Raw genomic sequence first — 25124 nt, forward strand, 5'->3', positions numbered from 1 at the left:
CATGTTGTGTGAATTAATGTTCAGTTACATTAGGCCTCAAGACCATAAACTGAGAATATACTTAAATCTGAATTTCAAATCCAGCTAACTTTTGAAATAATTTTCATAAACAAATAAAATTTTCAGTTTATGTTTTTGCATTTGAATTTTTATTATCCTGCAGTTGTTTTTTTTTTTTTATAAACATCTGTGCTACATAAATCTTAAGATATAAGGAATCAAAATTTTGACTTAAGTCTATTCTCAGTTTACGTTTTTTTGGGCCAGGACCCTTTGAAATTTTTCATGGGAATAAAAATTGGAAAAAAAATCTTTTAGATATCAACAGCTGAACAACAGCAGGGTCATGATGACTCAGGTGAGCAATGTGGCCCATGGGCCTCTTGTACATCATTAGTGTAACACCTACTGGGAGCATGCGATTATGAATTATACCATTGTATTATTTATTAACACTTTCATTCTGACAACATGGAATGATAATGTCTTAATGAATTAGTTGCTGATTGACCTAGCCTTTTAATCCTTTGTTTTAATAGTACAGAGATGCCCTGGCCTCTACTGTGGGAGAATTCCTTTGGGCAATGGTAATCACAGTGAATGTGGGGTAAGTTGAATCTGTTTAGTGATACAGTGGAGGCTTGTTAATCCGAACACTTTGGTTCCCAGAGAAATCGTCTGGATAAATGAAGTGTCCAGATAATGGAACATCATATGTTATCTTTATATAAGTAACCATTATGCTTATTTCATTGATGTGTAGTGAATCATTTAATAAAACCATTTGACTTAGTAAATAAATCGTAATAATTTTAATATTTACATGCATTTCAAAGCACAAAAATTAAAATATATATGTGTTGTGTATTCCATATGCTTACATTTTACGTGTGTATTAGCACTACAAATATACAAAACTGTACATCATGCATTAAAAAGAAATAATGAAGCATTGTATGTAAATGAACATCATCATTTATACTTTGCACATTTCATCACACTTTTACTTTTAAAAGAAGTCGGTTATCTTCATTTGTCAGTAGGGATGTGCGGCTTTACCGGTATTTCGGTATATCGTGATAATTTGTCCGACGATATTTATCGCGATATGGTGGAGAAAAACTGGAATTTTTGGACAAATTACATTTATGTGTTAGCTAGGTTTTAGATTGTTACAGGAAGTAACAAAAAATAACAAGATCCGTCTGAACATGGTAAAAACGCAGAGGAATTTGATCATCATCACAGTTTAATTGTGAGTCATTTTATTATTTTTTGATCTGAATTTTTTTCTCATTTGTTTTATTACAGTTTCTTATACAAAGTAAATGTTTAAGATAAACTGAATTTGGCTTTTTTTTGTGCTTTAACACCAAAACAGTTCTGAATATAACAGAGAATTAAGGAAAAACAGACTGTCCTAAAATATCACAATATTATCATGATATTGTGAAAAAATTTCATGATATATCGTGATACAAAATTTTTGGTGATATCCATCCATATTTGTCGGGATTCAAGGGTTTGACGGTCAGTTAAAGCAGTCTTCATAGTCCAAATTGATCGAAGAATATCCTGTTTGTCATGGCGGTTGACAACAGTAGTTGACTAAATCTTATCTGCCTGGATTTATAATTCATATTCTATAATAATTATTATCCAAGCCAATATCGGAAGGATAAAATCATCTATGTTTATACTATTACAAACTACTACACACTTATAATTTTGAAGCAATAATTAACAAATCAAAACTCGGGTAAAACCAAAATTATGGGTGCATGCAAAAATTAATTGTCATTCACATTGTCATTCACATCTTAATGGTAATTTCCTCACTTCTACCCAGAGTTTAAAAATTCCAAAACAATCAGGTAAGTTCTACAGTATCGTAACAAGAATCAATCGTAAACAGGTACATCCTACATGCGTGGCATTCTATACCTTTAAAAACTTACCACATATACATGCACATATATTTCACTTCAATCAATAGTTTCTAGTATTATAATATTTACTCTTTTGATTTGAATAAGCCGATATAAATTTACGAACGAGTACATCTGATATGGGTAGCAGTTCAATAATATAGGGTTATTGAACTTATATTGGTGAATATTGGCACGAGTTGACTGTCAAAATGCACGAGCTTGCGAGTGCATTTTGACAGCCAACGAGTGCCAATATTCACCTATATAAGTTCAATAACCCTTTTATTATATAGCTAAAGTATTTAATTTTTAAATTATATTCCTTTTCACTCAAAATACTCCAAAATAGACGAGAATTAATCAATATTGGCATCTAAGGTGGTGTGCAATATCAACATGCATTTCTTAACTGTTCAATATTTAACCCGTCATTAATGCATGAAGCAAACTGATTTTGTAAATGGGGACATCATAATTGATGTACAGTAAAACATTTTACTTAAGTAAATATCAGATACCGGCTCTGTCAGATTCGGAGGACCGTCGTCTGCCATTTTGGCTTGTTTACGTCATTACGGTAACGTCAATATTGAACGCTCATACTCGGAATGTTTCGGGCACATACAATTTACGTAATGCAAAGTTAGCGTTTAATAAATTCTCAGGATATTGAACGCTAACATCCTCTAGATTTTACGCAGATTTTATAATAGACTATTTATTAGCTATATAATAAAACATATTATTATGGCATGATGTTTAATTTATCAATAGGCTATTGATCAAGACTAAATTTAAAGATAATATACTACAGATTTTAAATATTTACAAAATTCAACACTACATACAATTCAAATACAATGTGAAAAAAATGAGTAATTCAATGTCTCAATCGGCACGTGCTATCTACCTGACACATCATCGCATGTCACCTACTTTAAGGAAGATGTTGACAGGGTACAGGTAATCGCTTCAATTATAATTTATGCTTTCCAAAAATTGTCCGAGGCAGACCTTAAGACCAGCCAGATTAACGGTACAATTTTTAGCTCACCTGAAGCGAAGGTTCAAGTGAGCTATTCTGATCACATTTTGTCCGGCGTCCGTCTGTCTGTCTGTCCGTCTGTCTGTAAACTTTTCACATTTTCGACTTCTTCTCCAGAACCACTGGACCAATTTCAACCTAACTTGGCCAAAAGCATCCTTGGGTGAAGGGCTTTCAAGTTTGTTCAAATGAAGGGCCATGTCCCTTTCAAAGGGGAGATAATCACAAAAATGCAAAAATAGGGTAGGGTCATTTAAAAATCTTCTTCTCAAGAACCACTGGGCCAGAAGAGCTGAAATTTACCTGAAAGCTTCCTGACATATTGCAGATTCAAGTTTGTTCAAATCATGTCCCCCGGTGGTAGGATGGGGCCACAAGGGGGGATCAAAGTTTTACATACAAATATATAGGGAAAAACTTTAAAAATCTTCTTCTCAAGAACCACTAAGCCAGAAAAGCTGAGATTTACATGAAAGCTTCCTGACATAATGCAGATTCAAGTTTGTTCAAATCATGGGCCCCTGGGGTTGGATGGGGCCACAATAGGGGATCAAAGTTTTACATACAAATATATAGGAAAAATGTTTAAAAATCTTCTTCTCAAGAACCACTGAGTCAGAAAAGCTGATTTTTACATGAAAACTTTCTGACATAGTGCAGATTCAAGTTTGTTCAAATCATGGCCCCCGGGGATAAGATGGGGCCCCAAGGGGTGGATCAAAGTTTTACACACAAATATATAGGGAAAAACTTTAAAAATCTTCTTCTCAAGAACCACTAAGCCAGAAAAGCTGAGATTTACATGAAAGCTTCCTGACATAATGCAGATTCAAGTTTGTTCAAATCATGGGCCCCAAGGGTTGGATGGGGCCACAATAGGGGATCAAAGTTTTACATACAAATATATAGGAAAAATGTTTAAAAATCTTCTTCTCAAGAACCACTGAGTCAGAAAAGCTGATTTTTACATGAAAACTTTCTGACATAGTGCAGATTCAAGTTTGTTCAAATCATGGCCCCCGGGGGTTGGATGGGGCCACAATAGGGGATCAAAGTTTTACATACAAATATATAGGAAAAATGTTTAAAAATCTTCTTCTCAAGAACCACTGAGCCAGAAAAGCTGATTTTTACATGAAAACTTTCTGACATAGTGCAGATTCAAGTTTGTTCAAATCATGGCCCCTGGGGATAAGATGGGGCCCCAAGGGGTGGATCAAAGTTTTACACACAAATATATAGGGAAAAACTTTAAAAATCTTCTTCTCAAGAACCACTAAGCCAGAAAAGCTGAGATTTACAGGAAAGCTTCCTGACATAATGCAGATTCAAGTTTGTTCAAATCATGGGCCCCGGGGGTTGGATGGGGCCACAATAGGGGATCAAAGTTTTACATACAAATATATAGGAAAAATCTTTAAAATCTTCTTCTCAAGAACCACTGAGTCAGAAAAGCTGATTTTTACATGAAAACTTTTTGACATAGTGTAGATTCAAGTTTGTTCAAATCATGGCCCCTGGGGGTAGGATGAGGCCACAAGGGGGATCAAAGTTTTACATACAAATATATAGTTAAAATCTTTTTCTCAATAACCACTGAGTCAGAAAAGCTGATATTTACAAGAAAACTTTCTGACATAGTGAAGATTCAAGTTTGTTCAAATCATGGCCCCCGGGGGGTAGGATGGGGCCACAAGTGGGGGGGGGGGGTGTCAAAGTTTTACATACAAATATAGGAAAAAGCTTTAAAAATCTTCTTCCCAAGAACCATTGGGCCAAAGAAGTTGACATTTACATGAAAGCTTTCTGACATAGTGTAGATTCAAGTTTGCAAAGGTTAGTTTGGGCCATAATAGGGACTAAGGTTTTACATGCAAATATATATGGAAAGTCTTCAGATATGGGCCAAAGTGACTCAGGTGAGCGATGTGGCCCATGGGCCTCTTGTTAATGTTTTGTAGTAAAAAATGACCATCCGGATTAACGATGTAGAATAACGTGTAAAAATTCCGTTCCCTAGAAAAATCGTTCAGATGGAAGGTGAAGTGTCCGGATGAATGGCGTCTGGATTACCAAGGCTCCACTGTATATGGAATTTGTGTTTTCCTGATATTTTTACAGTTTTTCTGTTAAATTATGCTATACTTTTAATGACTTGTGTAGACATTTCATATAATAGTTGTTTTTATTTGCAATCTGTATTTTTAAATCTGGAAACAAGATTGGTGTCATTTGCATGTTAGGTATAAATATGCAGATTCCTAAAAAATTAGAAAAAATAGATTATTTTTATTCCTCACCATGTAAACAGTCAGGGCAGATTTCCATGCCCATCCAACTCTCATCTTGTGATTCAATGTTTCATCAATTTTGCTTTGGCTCATTTCTCACTAAAAGAAATCTATCATCCAAATTCAAACACAGATATGTCATGGTGAGATCAAGTCTGACAAATATGCAAAAAACAACAACAAACAAACAGAGTGTTATGTTGACCTTCCATGTGACCTTCAATAGCTTTACTGGACTTGGCCAATCTACTGGACTACAGGTTTTGACCGCTGAAAATTCTTTCTGAGCGGTAAAAAATGACAGTATAATTCATTGTTTGGACTGATAAACCAATGGAAATGACCGGTACACAAGACACACAATTCAGATCCCCTGTAATTACCATCACTAAGTGTCCATCACTAAGTGTCTATCACTAGGTGTCCATCACTAGGTGTCTGTCACTAGGTGTCCATCACTAAGTGTCTGTCACTAGGTGTCCATCACTAAGTGTCTATCACTAGGTGTCCATCACTAAGTGTCTGTCACTAAGTGTCTGTCACTAGTTGTCCATCACTAGGTGTCTGTCACTAAGTGTCTGTCACTAGTTGTCCATCACTAGGTGTCTGTCACTAGGTGTCTGTCACTAAGTGTCCATCACTAGGTGTCTGTCACTAGGTGTCCGTCACTAAGTGTCCATCACTAGGTGTCTATCACTAGGTGTCCGTCACTAGGTGTCTGTCACTAAGTGTCCATCACTAGGTGTCTATCACTAGGTGTCCATCACTAGGTGTCTATTACTAGGTGTCCATCACTAGGTGTCTATTACTAGGTGTCTGTCACTAGGTGTCTATCACTAGGTGTCCATCACTAGGTGTCCATCACTAGGTGTCTATTACTAGGTGTCTATCACTAGGTGTCTATCACTAGGTGTCCGTCACTAGGTGTCCGTCACTAGGTGTCCGTCACTAGGTGTCCGTCACTAAGTGTCTATCACTAGGTGTCCATCACTAGGTGTCTATCACTAGGTGTCTGTCACTAGGTGTCCATCACTAGGTGTCTATTACTAAGTGTTCATCACTAGGTGTCTATCACTAGGTGTCTTTCACTAGGTGTCCATCACTAAGTGTCTATCACTAGGTGTCTGTCACTAGGTGTCCATCACTAGGTGTCTATCACTAGGTGTCTGTCATTAGGTGTCTGTCATTATGTGTCTATCACTAGGTGTCTGTCACTAAGTGTCCATCACTAGGTGTCCATCACTAGGTGTCTGTCACTAAGTGTCCATCACTAGGTGTCTATCACTAGGTGTCCATCACTAGGTGTCTGTCACTAGGTGTCCATCACTAGGTGTCCATCACTAGGTGTCTGTCACTAAGTGTCCATCACTAGGTGTCTATCACTAAGTGTCCATCACTAGGTGTCTATCACTATGTGTCTATCACTAGGTGTCCATCACTAGGTGTCTGTCACTAAGTGTTCATCACTAGGTGTTTGTCACTAAGTGTTCATCACTAGGTGTTTGTCACTAAGTGTTCATCACTAGGTGTCTGTCACTAAGTGTCTGTCACTAGCTAAAGACTGTCATTTACAATATCAGTAAGTAATTCTTTATTCATAAAAGCAACAATGTAGTTAGGGTTGCCTTTTCCTTTAACAAGCATTAATCCAGAGCCCAACATAAAATTTCAATTCAGATAGATGTTATCACCCATTCTTGGTTAATGTGTGAAATTCACAATTCTATTAGCTGTAAAATTAAACTAGGATTCCAAAACTACCCTTCAGTATTGCTAAAGAAGTGCTGAAAAGAGAAATAATGTGCATGTAATTGTTATGCATTTTATTTTTTCACAATGACGAACATTAGCACCCAATAGCAAGTAAATTATCACTTGAAATGTACAATATATGCACAACAAAGGTGATATTGCATTAGTTTCTGTATCAATGCATATATTCTGAAGGGAAAATATGCTGGCAGAATATTGAAAACCTCAATGGTAACAGAGTTCTGGAGTGTATAATATTTCATGTGGCTAGAACACTCTTCCTTTGACGGGGACACTATTTTTCTGTCATGGTCTTCTAGAATCATGTCAAAATATTGCACTATATTTGTTTTTCATGCAGCTCTCTACATGTATAATAATCTTGATATTCTTTAAAGAAATGAAACTTCAAGTTATCTTCCAACTACAGAATGTGTTATATGTATCATATAATTAGTATTCTTCATACTAAATTAATTCGGAAACTTTTTTTAAATCCTCCCATATTGTAACGTACATAATGCGACACTTTTCTCTCAAAGCCTAGCAACAGCTAACATTGATTTAAATCCAAAATACAAAAAGGACAAAAATACAGAAAACACTCAGTTTTGTGTTGTTCCATATCTTATTGCATTTGAATGAAAGTAATGTACATTTCTATATATTTTATATAGAAAGGACTGGTTTTTTGTTTATTTTTACATCATTGTCACTATAGTCACACTGAGTACCTACGTAACCTTACCTTAAACGTATGGCGTAATGTAAACAAAGACAATAGGTGTGCTTTGTGACAATGTTTTTATATGTGTTCAATATTTCTGATTCAACAATGAATTTGAAGAAAACATGTTATATTATCAGTTTTATATCATTTGAAAGTAAATCCCTGTGAGATAGTAATGAAAATAACATCGGTTACTCTTGATTTAGTGTCTGTCAATAAATACATAGCATTTAAGATTGCTGGAAAATTTTAACGATTAATCAAGATCCAAACCTTTGTTGTTTTGTAAAACTACTTCATTTCAATATCAAAGATACTTCAATTTCCAGCTTTTACAAAATGCTAATTGTCTGTTTAAACTATAGCTGACAACCACTGAAATGGACTACTTTTTACTGTCAGTCAAGGGAAACCTTGATAAATCTCTGCAATTTAACTGTTTGAAGGATATTTTGGTGGTCAAACTTTAATTCAGGGAAGCATAAATTTTGGAAACTTTGTATATATATATATATATATATAATATATATATATATATATATATATATATATATATTTGGAAATCAATTTTTTTTATTCCATCCAATTTGCAATTACTGTAAAATCCCAAAGTCCATTAAATCTGAAGAAATTTTCAGTAAAATCGCAAAATCTGTCACTAGACTGTCAGTCTGATTAGAAAATCTTAGTAAAATTACAAAATCTGTCAGTTTGAAGGAATTTAGTATACCATAAAATCGCAAAATCCTCTTATCTTTAGAGGTCAAAAGATTTAATTAGCACCGTGATTTTCTAAAAGTCAATTGGGAGGAAGGGAGACAACTGCTTTACAAACGTGCCTTAATTGTGCTGTGATCTAAGTTTTAGTCATGTTTTCAGGAGATGTCAATGTGTTTTGTGATGTCATTCTAGTCTGAATTCAGATTGACCAACCTGTGATGTCAATACATACATTATCGGTTTAGTGTGTTGTACACATACACATGTGATTTGTGCAATTAACCATTGATTGAGATTGCACTTGTTTTGAATTAAAGATCCAGTTTTAAGCCATTTCCCTTGAAGTTTATCTGGACTAAGCTAAAATACATACTGCCTGCCAATCAAATACAAGACAATAAATCAGGTCCGGATTGATAGATTCGACCATGTGTTTAACCAGCCACCTGAGCTAGGATGTGTTTATAACAATTAACTGCAGGCACATCTATCCCAAAAAATGAGTATTCTTCTTGGTATACTTGACTTAGCAAATAAGACCCCATATATACTTTTAAGTTAACAATAACAGGTGGTACCCAAATGCTCACTAAAGCTGTTATTCAGACACCAGTGGATGGGAGGGAGAAAGGAATACATGTCATCATTCTTATTACATGGTGTTTGTTTTGCCACATTTAGCATTTTCAGTTCATTATTAGATAATAAGAAATGAAAAATCATTAACTTGTTTATATAGCAATTATTGTTTTGACAATAATCTGGAGTGAATGGAAGCTAACCATAATTCTGCCATCAGATTTTATTTTGACAATTATTAATATGTAGTATACTAGACTATTTTTATTTTATCTCAATGAAAAATTTGTTTTTAAAAATTTACAATAAATATGATGAAAGTAGTAACAATTTTATAATTGTTATCAAAATCTAAAGTTTGAAATTAATATAGATTCTCTTAGAAAATATAAATTTTCTTAAACTTTACAAAAAGAAGATATGTTTTCAAATATATATCAAAATCAATATCTTTTTATTTTCTTATAAACTGTGACTTTTTGTCCTGTGACATTTTGTTCTTTCATAAAATTTTTAATTGTGACTTTTTGTCTTATTTTCTTATAAAACTGTGACTTTTTGTCCTGTGACATTTTGTCTTACTTTCGTAAAATTTCTTATTGTAACTTATTGTACTCCGACCAACCCGTCAAGTTTGCTCCTACCCGATCATTTTTTTCAGCAATTTGAAATTCCTTTCTTTTCTTTTTTTTGGTTCCCTTAAAAAATAGAAAATTCTCCTTATTTTAAAAGAAAATATTAGAAATTTTCATGACGTTAAAAAACACCCCAAAAACCCTACCTACCAACCCACCTTGAAAAATGTGGGTCTGAGTACATCAAACAAAAATATTTTTAATGATGGCCTGACTTTCTGTCCTACATTCTTTTTCTTTACTAATCTTATGAATTGATAATTATACCTGAACTAAAGATTCAAACATTAGAAATGAACCAGTCGATCACAGTCAAACATGTTGCCAATAACAACAGTTCTGGTGGCCCAATCAACAAAACCAAAAAACAAAAAAAAAATGGCAAGAAATGTTTAGGCTAATGTACTCAAACTAAATTTGGTCATATCAATTATTTAAAATCAAATTAAATGATTTAAATAAATTAATTTATATTTTCATTCTTATTTCTAAATGATTGATTCTGATTTGGCAGATTTTCAATATATTTTTTGTTCTGTGTATTTCATTGTGTATACCAATTAGCACCTAGGTAGACCCTGGCCACTCCTGCAGTGAGGTAAATAACATCTGTCTTGATTATAGTTCCAGTAACTGTAAGGTCAGAAAATGGGTCTTTAATACTTCTCATTACCAGCTCATTGGAGTTATCGCGCTTTGATGACTCTTGTGCGTCATTGGTAAGAAAATGCACAAATCTCGCGAGCAAGTGCGAGATTACTGGGACATAAACGAAACGGTCATAGCACCCCCCCCCCCCTTTAAAAGTTAAAATACATGGTGTATTTTTAAATAAAATTACCATTAGTCAAACTGCATTTTTCAAATATTCTAACACTATCTTATTAAAGATGTTACATGTTTTTAAAACTCCACCACACCTATTTTAAAAATTCCAAACAACGATGTTCTCTGGACACCCAAGTCCATCAATATTTTGTAATTATGTTCCCCAAACAAAGTTTGGGAACATATTGTTTTTACTCTGTTTCTTCTTATTATTATTAAGGTCTTCCGTCTCCTGCGGAAGACCTTACTATTATTGTTCGCGTTCTTCTTCTTCATTATTATTATTTTCCTTGGTAGTACACGCGTTTTTCTCAGCCATTTCTCGATCGATTTTCACGAAATTTTCAGGAAAGATGTCGTTTGGTGACGAGACTTTGCTTGCAAAATTTCGTGCTTGACGTCACTTCCGGTCAGGAGTTATCTCTCTTTTAGTGACTTTTTGAAGGGCCTTGTTGTCCACACATCTCCTCCGTTAGTTTTGAAGCTAGAGTCTTGAAATTTCTACACAAGATAGAGTAAACATTTTAGAAGATTTGTGGGGGATTCGATTTTACCGGAGGCGATTTGCCTAAACGCTCGCCTGGACCTGAAAAAATGGATGCCAAAATGTTTCGCCGATTTCGGCGATTTTTGACCTTTGATCTCCAATATCTTTTTTCTTGCAAATATTTTGTTAAGACATGTAGAACAAACGTTGTGCACATTTACGAGATCTTTTCGAAAATATCAAGATTTAGGGGCTAGCCTCTTAAATTAGGGATCTAGAAGGGCTCAAAGTCTAGATCAAATATCTCAAAAATCGTTAATATTTTGGTATAAGTCAAACAACAAAAAATGTTCATCTCAATAATCCAAATCTATTCATATAAAAATTGAGGTCATATGTTACGTAATAAGGGATTTTAAGGGCCAAAACCATAAATATTTTACCCCTTGTATCTCGAAAACGACAAATATTTTGAAAAGCAATAAAGAACAAAAGTTGTTCAGAATGATGATCTGAACAATATGCATATTTCGTTTTTACCCTATGTGGCCCCGTTAGGGAGCTACAGTTTGGCCCCTAAAAATTACTTCTAGAAATAACTCGAGAACGGTAAAGAATTTCTAAATACTTGTTGAACAAAAAATGTTTGAAATGTCATGACCTTTCTTACGATATCAAGCAAAAGGGGCTGACCCTTTAAATTAGGGACCCAGAAGGGTCCAAAGGTTGATGAGAATATCTCAGAAACTATTAATATTTTGTAATAAGTCATTGAAGCGGAAATGTTCATCTAAACGAGCTTGTTCTTATCAAATCAAAAAGTAGGTCATATGTTACGTAATAAGGGATTTTAAGGGCCAAAATCATAAATAATTGACGCCTCATATCTTGAAAACGACAAATATTTTGAAAAGCATTATTGAACAAAAGTTGTTCAGAATGATAATCTAAACAATATGTACATTTCGTTTTTTCCCTATGTGGCCCCGTTAGGGAGCTACAGTTTGGCCCCTAAATATTTCTTGTAGAGATAACTCGAGAACGGTAAAGAATTTCTAAATACTTGTTGAGCAAAAAATGTTTAAAATGACAAGGCCTTTCTTACGATATCAAGCAAAACGGGCTGGCCCTTAAAATTAGGGGTTCAAAAGGGTCCAAATGTTTTTGAGAATATCTCAGAAACTATTAATATTTTATAATAAGTTGTAGAAGCGGAAATGTTCATCTCAACGAGCTTGATCTTATCAAATCAAAAAGTAGGTCATATGTTACGTAATTAGAGATTTTAAGGGCCAAAATCGTAAATATTTGACGCCTCATATCTTTAAAACGACATATTTTTTAAAAAGCATTATTGAACAAAAGTTGTTCAATGTGTCATAACCTATCGATCAATATCAAAAAATGGGTCTGTGGGCCTCATGGCTCGCCTGTAGAGTCGATTTTTGTCGATATCAGTCAATTTCAAAAACTTGTAACTGGTAAATATTTTGTAAGGACATATTGAACAAAAGTTGTTCAGTTTCTCGAGATCTATCGATTGATATCAAGAAATAGGCCTATGGTCCTAATGGCTCGCCTGTAGAGTCGATTTTTTGTCGATATCGGTCGATCTCAATAACTTTTTACAGGTAAATATTTTGTAAAGACATATAGAACTAAAGTTGTTGAGTCTATAGAGGGCTAACAAATGACATCAAGAAATAGGCCCGCGGGCCTTATGGCTCGCCTGGAGAGTCGAATTTCAAACGAATTTCACCGCAACTTTGCTTCAGAAGCTTATGATATGAAAAATTGATTATATCTAAAGTGTCTTAAAGTCGGAAACTAAATTGGGACTCATTTGTCTTTTTTTTTTTTTTTTTTAACTCCGAGTGCATCAACAAATCGGACGGAAGACCTACTCGTTGCTCGCAACGAGATCGTGTCTAGTTATTATTCTTTTTCTCCGGTACTTTTTTGTCCGGTAGTGTTCTCAGAAACTACAAAAGCGATCGATATGAAACTTTCCAGGATGATAGTATAGCGTTTGTAGATGTGCATAGTGGTAGTCATTTTGTCTCCACGTGCATGCACGCGCGTGCACGTGCATTGCAATTTTGGTACAAAAAATGGAAAATCAGAATATTGAAGGAAGCGATATAAAACCTAAATAGGATGATAGTATATCATTTGTACATATGAAAAATAATAGTTTTTTTGTCAGCACGCGCACGCATGCGCGTGCACGCGCATTACAAAATTTGTACACTAACTATGGAATCAGTCTAACTTTTTTGTTGTTCATTGAAATGGCTTGAAATTCATATCATAGGTAGATATTGAGACCCTTAACTGATCTGCATGGTCAAAATTACCAATTTCCACGCGCATGCACGTGTGCTTCAATTTGATTGGATAATACTAAAACGTTTGTAACTATCTTATTTATGAAGCGAATGAGATGATATTCACAGCATACGTAGACAATATGTGTATCTATATATTGGTGTAACAAAAAAATGCCAACGCACACGCGCATGCGCGTGCAACGTTTTTTAAAAGTTCAATTTTTAAAGGACGATAACGTTTTTGTTTTTCATCAAATTCTATTGATATTAATGGTTTAGATGTGTCTTGGTACTCCTTACAAATTGCTGTGGTTAGAATTACTGCTCAGCACGTGCATGCACATGTGCTGAATTCTGATTGGACGATTTTAAAATCGCTATAACTTCCTTATATTTGATGGAAACGTTATGAAATTCACACTGTGGGTATATGATACAAATGCCTGTTGAACGACATCAACAAAAATTCGGAATCATACACGCATGCGCGTGCAACGCTTTCTTTCATTTTTTGGTACTGAAATGACCATATTGAACGTACTACATGTAATTAAAGGCTAAAATAAAATGATTTTTTGCTATAGATTCACAAGGACATCACTTTTTAATTGGGGGAGGTTTGGGGAACATATGTAACGGTCCCCGTTACAATTAGAACTAGTTTTCAAATTAGCTTAGATGCAGTTTGGAAACGCATTAGGTGTGTTAATTAGTGTTATAAACGTCTTTTAAAAATGCAGTTTGGCATATACATGTATATAACTTGTTCTAAATTATGGAAATTGACCCGGGGGGGGGGGGGGAGATGTACGTGTACGATTAATTTGAAGAGTTCCACTAATGGAAATGATAAGTATTAAGGAGGAATGACACAACAGGGAAATCTGTGGATATGAATGGAAAGGGGAGAATATGTATAATGATATTTTGAGATTGAAAACTTTCAAATCTACCTTTTATATAAATTATGATTTATTAAGAATAGTTTTAGAAGAAATTGATAATGAAAACCCATGCTAGATCTACAGATTGGTGTATATATATATATTTATGTGTATATAGTCAATACTTAACCTACTGAGCTATACCCAGCTAGGCAATTTGATTTGAAAGGCATATACTGATATTTGTATATTTTCATCCATGTTGGAAAAGGAAGTCTGCCATTAATTAACTATGTGTTTTTTCTTAATCTAAAATCTTCAAAGATCAAGGTCAATAATATAAATTAAAGTACTGCTAGGGGTCACTAATAAATAAAAACTGGCTGAAATGTCTAAGATCAAGGTCACTATAATAAAAAAAAAAAGACTGGTTGAAATGTCAAAGATCAAGGTCACTAATATAAAAAAACTGACTGAAATGTCAAACATCAAGGTCACTGATATAAAACACTGGCTGAAATGTATGGTTTTATGGTAAAATTGAAAAGCTTCCATCCATTTGAAACCAAAGTAAAAAAAATATAGATTGTTAACATTTCTTGAGACTGAGAGGAAGATCATGTATCTCAGACCACGATGGTGTATAAGGTATTACTTCCCTTTTCATTACAGGCATGCCCCAGAGGCTACCAGCCCAATGAGCAGAGTATTTGTTTGGCCTGTGACTCGGAGCCTCTGTTTTACGACTGGATGTACCTGACGTTTATGGCCCTTCTGTCTCTTGTTTTACACTGGTTTTTCATTGATTATACCAATAGAAAGAACACTACAAAGTGAGTTCACTGCTAGTTTATATCCGAGATTCGCACAAAGAGGAGCTAGGCTTTGATGCTTGAAAATTATTAATTTAGAGAAACATGAGTAGAAAGACTTACTTGTTTCATTCTAAAATTATGTGATCCATCAGAAAAAAGATTATAACATATCAAACTTACATGAACATGTTATTTCTGCAATAAACAGGTCCCTGATACCCCTCCATGTTTCTGCTTTATTGGAGAGTGTGATGGCGGCTATTTTGACCTTGCTGCTTGTGGAGCCGTATGGGTCCCTGAGGGTGAGGTCCTGTCCAGTTAACAAACTCTCCGACTGGTACTCCATGCTGCTCAATCCACAGCCCAACTACTCCCAAACACTGTACTGTACACAGGAGATTGTGTACCCACTGTAAGTCAACACCCAGAAACTCAAGTTTGGAGAAATTATATTCAGTTGAACTTTGGTTTCTCGAACACCAATATCTCAAATACCATGGATATGTGGAAGTGATTCGGAAGTCCCGATCACTTACTCTTTAAGTATTTTACCCTCAGTATCTCGAATCCTTGTATATCTTGAATTTTTGTCTCGGTTCCATTGAGTTTGATAATACAGAGTTTGACTGTAGTTAAACATCGTTATCTCGAAATTTAGGAGATCATGACTTAACTTGAAGATATCTTAGGATTTGACATAGCGGTGTCAGTGATGAATGTGACTGCAAACATACTTCAAGATATCGGAGTTTGAGATACTGTGTTTGTCTTTTTTTATTTACTTTAAAAGTCTTATAATATAGAATGACAAAAACTACATTTTGTCAGTACGAATTCTGCAGAATCAGTTGAATTCATGTAGACCAAATTTTTTTCTTTAATTGCTCAGATTTTACAATTTCTTTGGGATGTAATTTCATTGATATGGTTTTCTGTACAGTGAAACATTAATGAATTGTATTTCATTGTTGTTTGATTTTCATGGAAATGGATAACCCACAAAATCTATGACAATAGAATCCCCATAAAAACGTTCAGTAGACAGAGAGTGAGGCCACAATTAGGGGTATACAGTATAGTAAAGGTTTATGTAGGAATATTTCAAACATGAAGGATATAAAATAAAATGATAATCCAGCATCTATAAGTTTGATTCACACTTGTATTAATCGATGATGTTGTTCTAGACTGGGGCTACTGAGAGTTTACAGTAGAGGTAAACAGAGGGAATCTTTTGTACATCTTCCAGTGAAGTCATCAAATTTGTCAATTGATATGCAAGCTTTATGTGACATTTATTGTATATTGATGATGATAATAATTAGGATTATGATAAAACATGTTGATTGATGGGAAACTGAACTATATTGAATGATCTACAAGGCACATAGATGAAAAATATTGATTTTTTTGGTAATGTCAAATATCTGTATTTTCAGATTATTTTGATGAAAAATTATGTGGCCTAGCGTATTCTAATTAATCATGTCAGGCTTAGGTCATAATCACTATGGAAAGCACAATCAATGGATCAGTAAACATTTCTCCGATTGTAAACACAACATGTTTACTCTTCGTGTAGACAGTATGATAATTGACGTAGATGACAGCACGATGACTGACGGAGATCACAGCTCTGGCCCTGAAACGTTCACACCATGAACCAATGTGCTTTGTTATACAACATTATTTAGAGTGTTATGTGTGTTATCTAGTCTGCTGCTGTATGAAAGCAGACTCGTCTGTAGTCCTAATGTTGATCTTTTCCAGGTATACAATAGTCATGATATACTATGCCTTCTCACTACTTCTGATGATGCTGGTTCGACCGATTTTGTCGTACAAGTTTACTGGCAAGCGAGGGACCAAGTCAATCTACGCAGCCCTTTACTTTCACCCAATTCTGATTGTCTTGCAAGCAGTGCTAAGCGGGCTTCTTTGTAAGTTTTGAAATTCTTAAATAAAGTCTTTCCCAGGTGTATTTATAATCAAACTCGTCTAATACGGACGTGCTTGATACTGGAAAAAATCTGCAGGTTAGACAACATTCAGAGCACATTGAGTATCGATTTAATGATAGACATCAGAAGTTTGAAATAAGTGTGTAATGGTGTACACAACCTTTCAGACAACATCCTGTTTAGACAAGTTTGATTGTAAATGTAAAACATCTGTACTGATTTGTCGTGCAAGGCAACTAATTGGGGCGGTTCTTCGGATGAGACAGCACAAACCGAACCTTAAGCTCCAGGTTATTATAACTTGGTATATTTGATCATAATGATGAGAGGAAGGTGCCTATTGTTTTTCAAGGTCAAAGGTCAAGGTTGTAGTATCACTTATTAGGAAAACCTTGTGGGCAGGATACAAACCGAACCGTAAGCTCCAGGATATTATAACTTGGTATATTTGATCATCATGATGAGAGGAAGGTGCCTATTGTTTTTCAAGGTCAAAGGTCAAGGTCGTAGTATCACTTATTAGGAAAACCTTGTGGGCAGGATACAAATTGAACCGTTAGCATATTTATGAAGTAGCGCATTCTAAGGCTATCCTTCTTTATATCTTGATATCCATTTCTACAAGCATAATAATGAATTAGCTCACAGAGGACAGTGCTAACTTCACTAAAATATGAATCCCACTAAAATATATTTTCCTTGAGCAAAATCTACGGGCGTATTATGCCACGTTGGCATTGCTCTTGTTGGCATATATACTTATTGTATATCATCATATCTTTTATAATTAAATCAATTCGTACTGACTTGAGAAACTATTTCTGGGTGTAGTGAGCCACCTTTAAAAAACTGTATTCGCTGTAGTTATGTAGCCTCTATTCCAGGGGGAGACATTGTTTTTGTACTTCCATTGTTTTTGTACTTTCAGTACAGTTCAGTACACAGTATCTGTCACAAAATCTTGTGAATGCATCTCATCCTATATGGCTTATCAGATAGACTTGAAACTTTGTGCAGTGCTTCATTGCCATTTGTAGATTTGCATATTGTCGGGACAGGAGGATCCAATTATTTTCCTAATAGTTATAGTGGATCTAAGAGGGGTGGAGGATGTTGAAATATCTTGTGAACACTTCTCCACCTACCGTATATGGCTTATCCGATAGACTTGAGGATTTGTTCAATGCTTTAATGCCATTTGTAGATGTGCATATTGTGGATCCAATTGTTATCCTTAAAGTTATAGTGGATCTGAGGGGTGGGGGGTGTTAAATAGTTTGTGAACAATTCTCCTATATAGCTTATCAGAGTTCATAATGTCTATGTTCCTGCCCATGCTTTTTCTTCCATACCATGCAGTGCATTAAGGGGAGGAAGTTTCATTTGGAGCACTTCCAATTTGGGGAGCTGGGGAGACATTTATTTTTCATAAAAACAATCTCTAGTTTTAATTTATGGTTTTACAGTAAAAACAAAAAAATTCAAACTTCAACAAAAATCAAAAACTGTATACAGTGTTCTCTTGTGCTTGTATGAAAAAAATGGGAAAAGGGTATTTAGAGAGCACATATGAAACAAATTACAAAAACATCAAGTTGTTTATTACAATGAATTAGTACATGTATTATTTTTGAAAACTTCTTAAATCCTAAAGTTTCTCTGACACAGCATTCAAATTAAAAAATGCATACATGTATCAAATTTACTTGTACATAAGTTGATTTGTTTATAAATCAGTAGTACGTGTATTTTTAGGTCACTTAATTTTCAGGTGACTTAATTATTGTAATCCCTGCTTCTCCATCATCATTTGAACATTTATGGCTTCTTCTCAGAAACTTCATGACCAATTTTCCAACAATTCACATAGGGGAATCAAAATTGTGAATTTTGTGGTCACTGCCCTTTTGGGGTCCAAGGGGTAGGGTTAAAACCTCTATAAAAGTTACAATCTTTAAAATCTTCCTTACTCATAGACATCTGACATAAAAACTGGGTACAAAGTTACAATGAGCATGGGTAGTTTAGAGTAATTTAACCCCAGGATAAGTTGGATCAAGCTCTCACAAGAAAGAATCGACCATCAGTTACTTGATCTTACTTCACAATTAATCTGTTTTTCATTAGAATATGATTCGTTCCCAAAAGGAAATTAATATTTTCAATTATTAATAAGATATATTGCATGTCCAAATGACGACATTATCTTGAGAATTGGAAGAGATGGTTCATCTCATCACTACGTTTACCTGGAGGGAGACATTCATTGCACTGGATTATATTTCCCAGTGGATCAATAGCAATTTCATTTTGTGAACATGAGTGATTTGAACTTCATTAATTGTAATTTAAGCTTTTCATCCTCCTCAAGGCTTGTAAAATCACTGTAACAACTACTCAGTATGTTTTGACATTAGTGCAAAACTGTCTTGAATTCCATTAAAACCACCATCATCAAATACACAAAGAACGTTAAGCAGAAATATGTAATGAAAGTTTATTTTAGTACAATGGTGGATATAAATGCTTTTGGTGGTTTTTTTTTTCTAACTTGACAAGAGATTATGAGGTGGGCGAAATAAATGATGGATATGTCTGCTCCGGATGTAGATATTGTGGGTATAATGCATGATTATCAATGGAAATTAAAGGTAAATGATTTCTTTCTTTTTTTCAGACTATTTTTTCTCGTACCTAGTGATTGCTGTTTCCTTGATCACAGGTGTCATTCATTTATCGGGATGTGATCTGGTAAGTTCATTAGCAGTAATGGCTGGTACTCATGAATGGCACAAGATGGAGGTTTTCTTTGAAATACAGATGACTGATCTCGACACTAATGAGTATTTGTGAAATTGTATCCCAGCCTCAATTAGTGATGGAGTTTATTGATGATTATCCGTGTTCTTAGTTTTAGCTTTATATACTGTACGTTTTTTCATTCAAGTTAAACACTTGATACAAACAAGCAATGGATGCAGGGGTTGATGTATAGTATTTGCTTAGTTTGGTTGTAACAAGTACAAATATAAATCCCCCCCCCCAAAAAAAAATTAAAAGGACCTGTATATTTTCTATGATGTTAAAAAGTTGAAATAAATTACCCCTCCTTTTATTTTATCTCTATACAAATTTTTCCCACAGTTTTGGACTTAATTGAGAAATCATGGGAGTAAATTACACTCCATACAGTAAATTGAATTTATTTTACTTATGAAAACATAAAATTAGTTTTCATTTTCATCATTTTTGAAAAGAAAGAATGTTTGTAGCATGTGTGTCATTAGTTAAACTGTGTTTAAAGGAAGAACATCTATCACCTTGAAATGATCTCAGAGTATGGAACACATATCTGTCGAATTTCCATATTTTTGAAACATACATTGTAAAGGATTGGATGATATTGTAAGAATTTTCTAATTTTATTTATGACAGACATCCTACTCTTCCGTAACCAAACACATCGTTCTGGATGGCAGGAATTTGACAATTCTGGTGGGACACTGGTTCCTTCATGCGTTTGGCATCATCTCCCTGACTCAGCTGACAAACCTTGCGATCCACCTCCCTATTCTAGCCTTGGTTCCCTTCCCCACTCTCTTCTTCATACTTACCATCCAGTTTTCACATCCATCTCATCTGGAGGAGGTCCGCTGAGCTCCAGAAGACAGAAAATATCAGAAAGAGTCAAGAAGGAAATTCTGAGTGTGAGAGATTTAAATCATTTCACGTGCGATATGATTCATCATTAGAAATTACAGTCAAACCTCGTTATCTTCAACTCCATAGAGCCGATAAAAAACTTTTGAGATATCTGAGGTTTCAGGACATTGAGGTTAAAATACATAAAGAAAATTTGACTTCCAACTCACTGTGACATATCCACCATGGTATTCAAGATACCGATGTTCAACTGTATTGTACAGTTCTTGCAGCCCTAGATCGGTTTGACTGAGGCAGTGTACATCGATGTGAAAACCTCTCAACTCAATGTGTGTTGCACTCACAAAGGTTATTGTTAAATACTTGTACAGTGGAAACCAGCTTTCATTTGTGAATGAAATTCAAGAGCACCTCTTTCACACAGATATTTGTTGCCGTGAACCAGTCTGTTTATACATTAGAGGTGTATATTGATGTGCTTGAGAATATTACTCTTCTGAAATGCATTTCTTATCGGCAATTCATTTTAAAGATTTATTCAATAAAAGATCATGAATTGACAATGAACGATCATTATTGATCAAGTCTAAGTGACTAAGCAGATACTAGTTATGCAGGCTAAATTTGTACACATACTTTTGTGTCTAAGGTGGCTCATTATAACATTTTATTTAAATGGGTTGTTAAAGCAATTTATATGAAGCATGATTTCACCATCGAAAGAGTGATACAAGGTCTCATTATTTCATTTGAATTTTTTGTAAAAAAAAAAAAACAAAAAAAACCCATAATGACGAAAAGGTGTTTTGTTTGCAAATGATAGATTCTAAAATTCAAACTTCGCTTTGATTTGATGCATGGTATGAATATTTAAATAAAACCTACCAAGAAGACTCATGTAGATGTTTTAATATTTTAAATAAAAAAATATTTATGAAAATCATAATGGTTATTTGTTAATTTCTTTTTTTTAATCTACAGCCAAAACATCTTCAAGAAACCTTCATGTCATTTTGGGAAAAGATGGATGTGTGTGTGTGTGTGTATGTATATATATATATATATATATATATATATATATATATATATAAAAGAAATTGAAATAAAATGACCAAATTTCAGAAATATCATTATTTTTAAACTTTAACCAAACCCAAGAAATAAGTACTGATCCTGATCAAAATTGATAGAAATTGCTAAAATAATCAAATTGCTGCTAATCTTATGCACTTTTCAGTAAAAAAAAAATTTGGTTTGCTTTATTAATTCATTTAATTTGTAAAGCATTTTACAATAAGGGAATGTCATATTTTTTTTTTTTATTGAAATGCTTTCAATGACCACTTATTTATAATTCCAATCAGACTTGGTTCAAATTTGAAAAGTCACAATATTTCCACCTTAACTCAGCAAGTATTTTTGTATTAATCATATTTAACTTTTCTGACCATGAAATGAAGGCTTAAGTAAGCTTTTCTGATTGAAGTTCACCTGTCATTTGTCCGTTGTATGTAAACTTTTCACATTTTTCACTTTTTCTCAGAACCATCAGTCTGAGACTAATTTCAAACAAACTTGGCACAAAGTATTGGTCATTTTTCTCCTTCCATAAAGAAATGGTGTGCTTGAAAAAATCTACTCTAGTAACTACTGAACCAGAAATACCAAAACTTGTATGAAAGTTTCCTTATATATTGAAGAATCAAGTTATTTTTAATCATGGCCACAAAGGGGCTCAACTTTCAATTTACGCTGGGGTTTAGTACGCATTTTTCCACGTCCAACATGACATGTGGGAGAAAAATATGGAGTAACTGAATATTAACTGAATATACTATATAATATTTCAAATATTTATAATTATACACTGGGGGGGGGGGGGGGGGGGGGGGGGGGGGTTACTTGCTTATTACGTGACCATGTAATTTATTTAGTGTAAATTTCCCCCTTGTGGAAATAACCAATTTTAAAGTAGATTATAAAGAAAAATGTATAAGAAAATCAATCAAGAACCACAGGATGTCAAATGAATATGCAAGCATCCTCATGTAGTGTAGATTCAGATTTGCTCCACCGTGATCCCTATCTGGATGAGACCACAAGAGAAGTTAAAAATTTTACATTTGAAAATGGAGGAAAATTTGCCTTCACGGAAAACCATAGCGAATGAATATCTCAAGGTAATATATAAGTACTCATCCTGATCAAAATTGATAGAAGTAGTGGAGATTGGAGTTTGTTCACACCATGATTCTAAGGCTGATGGAGACCAGGTGTAATTGGAATTTAATGGACTGTTCAGGTGAGCGGTGTAGCCTATAGGAGGTCTGTTATAATTTATTGTAGATATGCATTGTCCACAACAATAAATTGATCTATTTTTCTAAATATAACACACAGAGAAATGGAAGAACCTGGTAAATATAGCTGGAAATACACCTATTATAAGATTCTTAAAGGAAATTGGTTCACAAGTTTGTTCTTTTTTTAGAATGTAAATGATAATGCTTCGCTTCATGAAAAATGTTGCAGTACATGCCTGTTGGCACTCCTTTCTGTAGGTTTTATTTTCTGTCCATCTAATGATGCTGCAACAAAGTCCCTGATACAAATGTATTAAACATCAGACAAAGATTCTTACTAATGTGACAGATCCTTATCAGTACAATGCAAGCACAACAAAAACTTTTGGTCATGCATGTTCATGTATTGTGAAACTACATTTCCGTACATGTAAACCAAATTTTGAGTATCATAGATGTTTGTTTAGGATGAGAAAACTGACTATTCAATTCAATTTATTGGATCTCATCACCATTATGCAATGGTAAACGGAGATATAAAGACAAAAAGCTGTTATATATACATTTAGTAAATAATACATGCGTGTAATAAAGTATTTATCAGGAAAAAAATGTGGTATTATTAATGTGAAGTATGGGCATTCTAGTTAGGGGAGCACATTTTATTTATTTTCTTAATGAAAGTACAGAGTTTTCTAATGAAAATGAAAGAAAAGTACAATGATATTTTAAGAGATGAAAATTTAAAAAAAAATTACTTTATTCAGTGAAAAAATACAGTAGAAAGTAAATTAGACCACAGTGGGGTTTGAACCCATGATCTACAGATCAGTATTTTCACTTTCTTTCTTTTTAGCTCACCTGATCTGAAAGTTCAAGAGAATTTTTCTGATCACCTTTTGTCTGTTGTCTGTCAGTCCCTTCATCTGTCTGTAAACTTTTCACATTATCATCTTCTCCAGAACCACTGGACCAATTTCAATAAAACTTGGAACAAATCATCCTTGGATGAAGGGGATTCAAGTTTGTAAAAATTAAAGTCCATGCCCCCTTCAAAGGATAGATAATCAAGAAATAGTTAATTGGGGTCATTTAATTTTTTTTCAAGAACCACAGGGCCAAAATAGTTCAAATTTACATGTAAGCTTCCTTACATAGTTAAGATTCAAGTTTTTTCAAATAATGGACCCCAGTCTAGGATGGAACCACAATAAGGAAATTCTTTTTAAAAAATTTCAAGAACAATCGGTCCAGAAACTTAATTAAGATTTACATGAAAAAATTCCTTACATAATAGATTCAGGTTTATTCAAATTATGGCCCCGAGGGGTAGGGTGGGCCATCATAGGGGATCAAAGTAGAGCTTTTTTTAATCGAAGTTCTAAGCTTGTAATCTTGACCATGGAGTTTTACTTACTTTTAAGGAAACATAACCTATTAAATATCTTCTAAATTATTTAAGATCGGGATTTTTTTTTTTTTGTATATGGATTTTTTATGGCAAGACCTTTCATATGAAACCATGGTGTTTAAACTTTTTAAAAATCTGACTTATGAGTATATCTCCTGAGCCTTCATCTTTTGTACACAGATTTTTTATGGCAAGACCTTTCCTTTCATACCATGATCTATGACCATGTGATCTTCTTTAGAACAACAAGGTCATGTTAGTCATATTGGTGTTGAGACATCTCATGAATTCATGTTCAGATATGTTGGGATCCTTTGAAATATTAGCATACCTTTGAGCAATCAAATCGCCAAATTTTAGACCAGCGGAAAAAAACCACTATATGGTAAGACGAGGAGAAAAAAAAGTTCCCCAGTGTAACCTGGTTACAAAATCACCACTCGGAGAATCTGCTCTGTCAGTGAATACTTACAGAGTGGAACCTGTTATTATCACACTTGTTTTAACAGCACACCAATTAGTTGAATCTATAACTACCTTGGGGGAGGAATCCAACAAAACGTAATTAGTAAATCTTTTTTTATTTTTTGTTGTTGATTTTTGAGATGATAATGAGATATTTTCTTGAAATCCTCCAGCCTCGACACTAACCGGATTTCGTATGAACGTAATTTCCAATAGAAATAACAAGAGGTCCATAAAAATATAAAAATCACAACAGCAGGGGCCAATGTTACTCAGGTGAGTGATGTGGCCCAT

The 25124-nt window shown here is 34.1% G+C and overlaps 1 protein-coding gene across 1 annotated transcript in view; it reads left to right on the forward strand.

The window, feature by feature from the left end:
* Positions 1-21597, forward strand: part of LOC125650399 (JNK1/MAPK8-associated membrane protein-like) — a 26618-nt gene extending 5021 nt beyond the window's left edge. The window contains exons 2-7 of the mRNA XM_048878670.2: positions 540-607; positions 14885-15045; positions 15236-15439; positions 16798-16967; positions 19666-19739; positions 20424-21597. Coding sequence (XP_048734627.1) covers positions 540-607; positions 14885-15045; positions 15236-15439; positions 16798-16967; positions 19666-19739; positions 20424-20645 — 899 coding nt within the window. The 3' untranslated portion in view covers positions 20646-21597. The remainder of the gene's footprint in view (positions 1-539; positions 608-14884; positions 15046-15235; positions 15440-16797; positions 16968-19665; positions 19740-20423) is intronic.
* The last annotated feature ends 3527 nt before the right edge of the window (positions 21598-25124 follow it).

This window comes from Ostrea edulis, chromosome 5 (assembly GCF_947568905.1).
Source record: "Ostrea edulis chromosome 5, xbOstEdul1.1, whole genome shotgun sequence".
In the NCBI taxonomy this organism is placed as follows: Eukaryota; Metazoa; Mollusca; class Bivalvia; order Ostreida; family Ostreidae; genus Ostrea; species Ostrea edulis.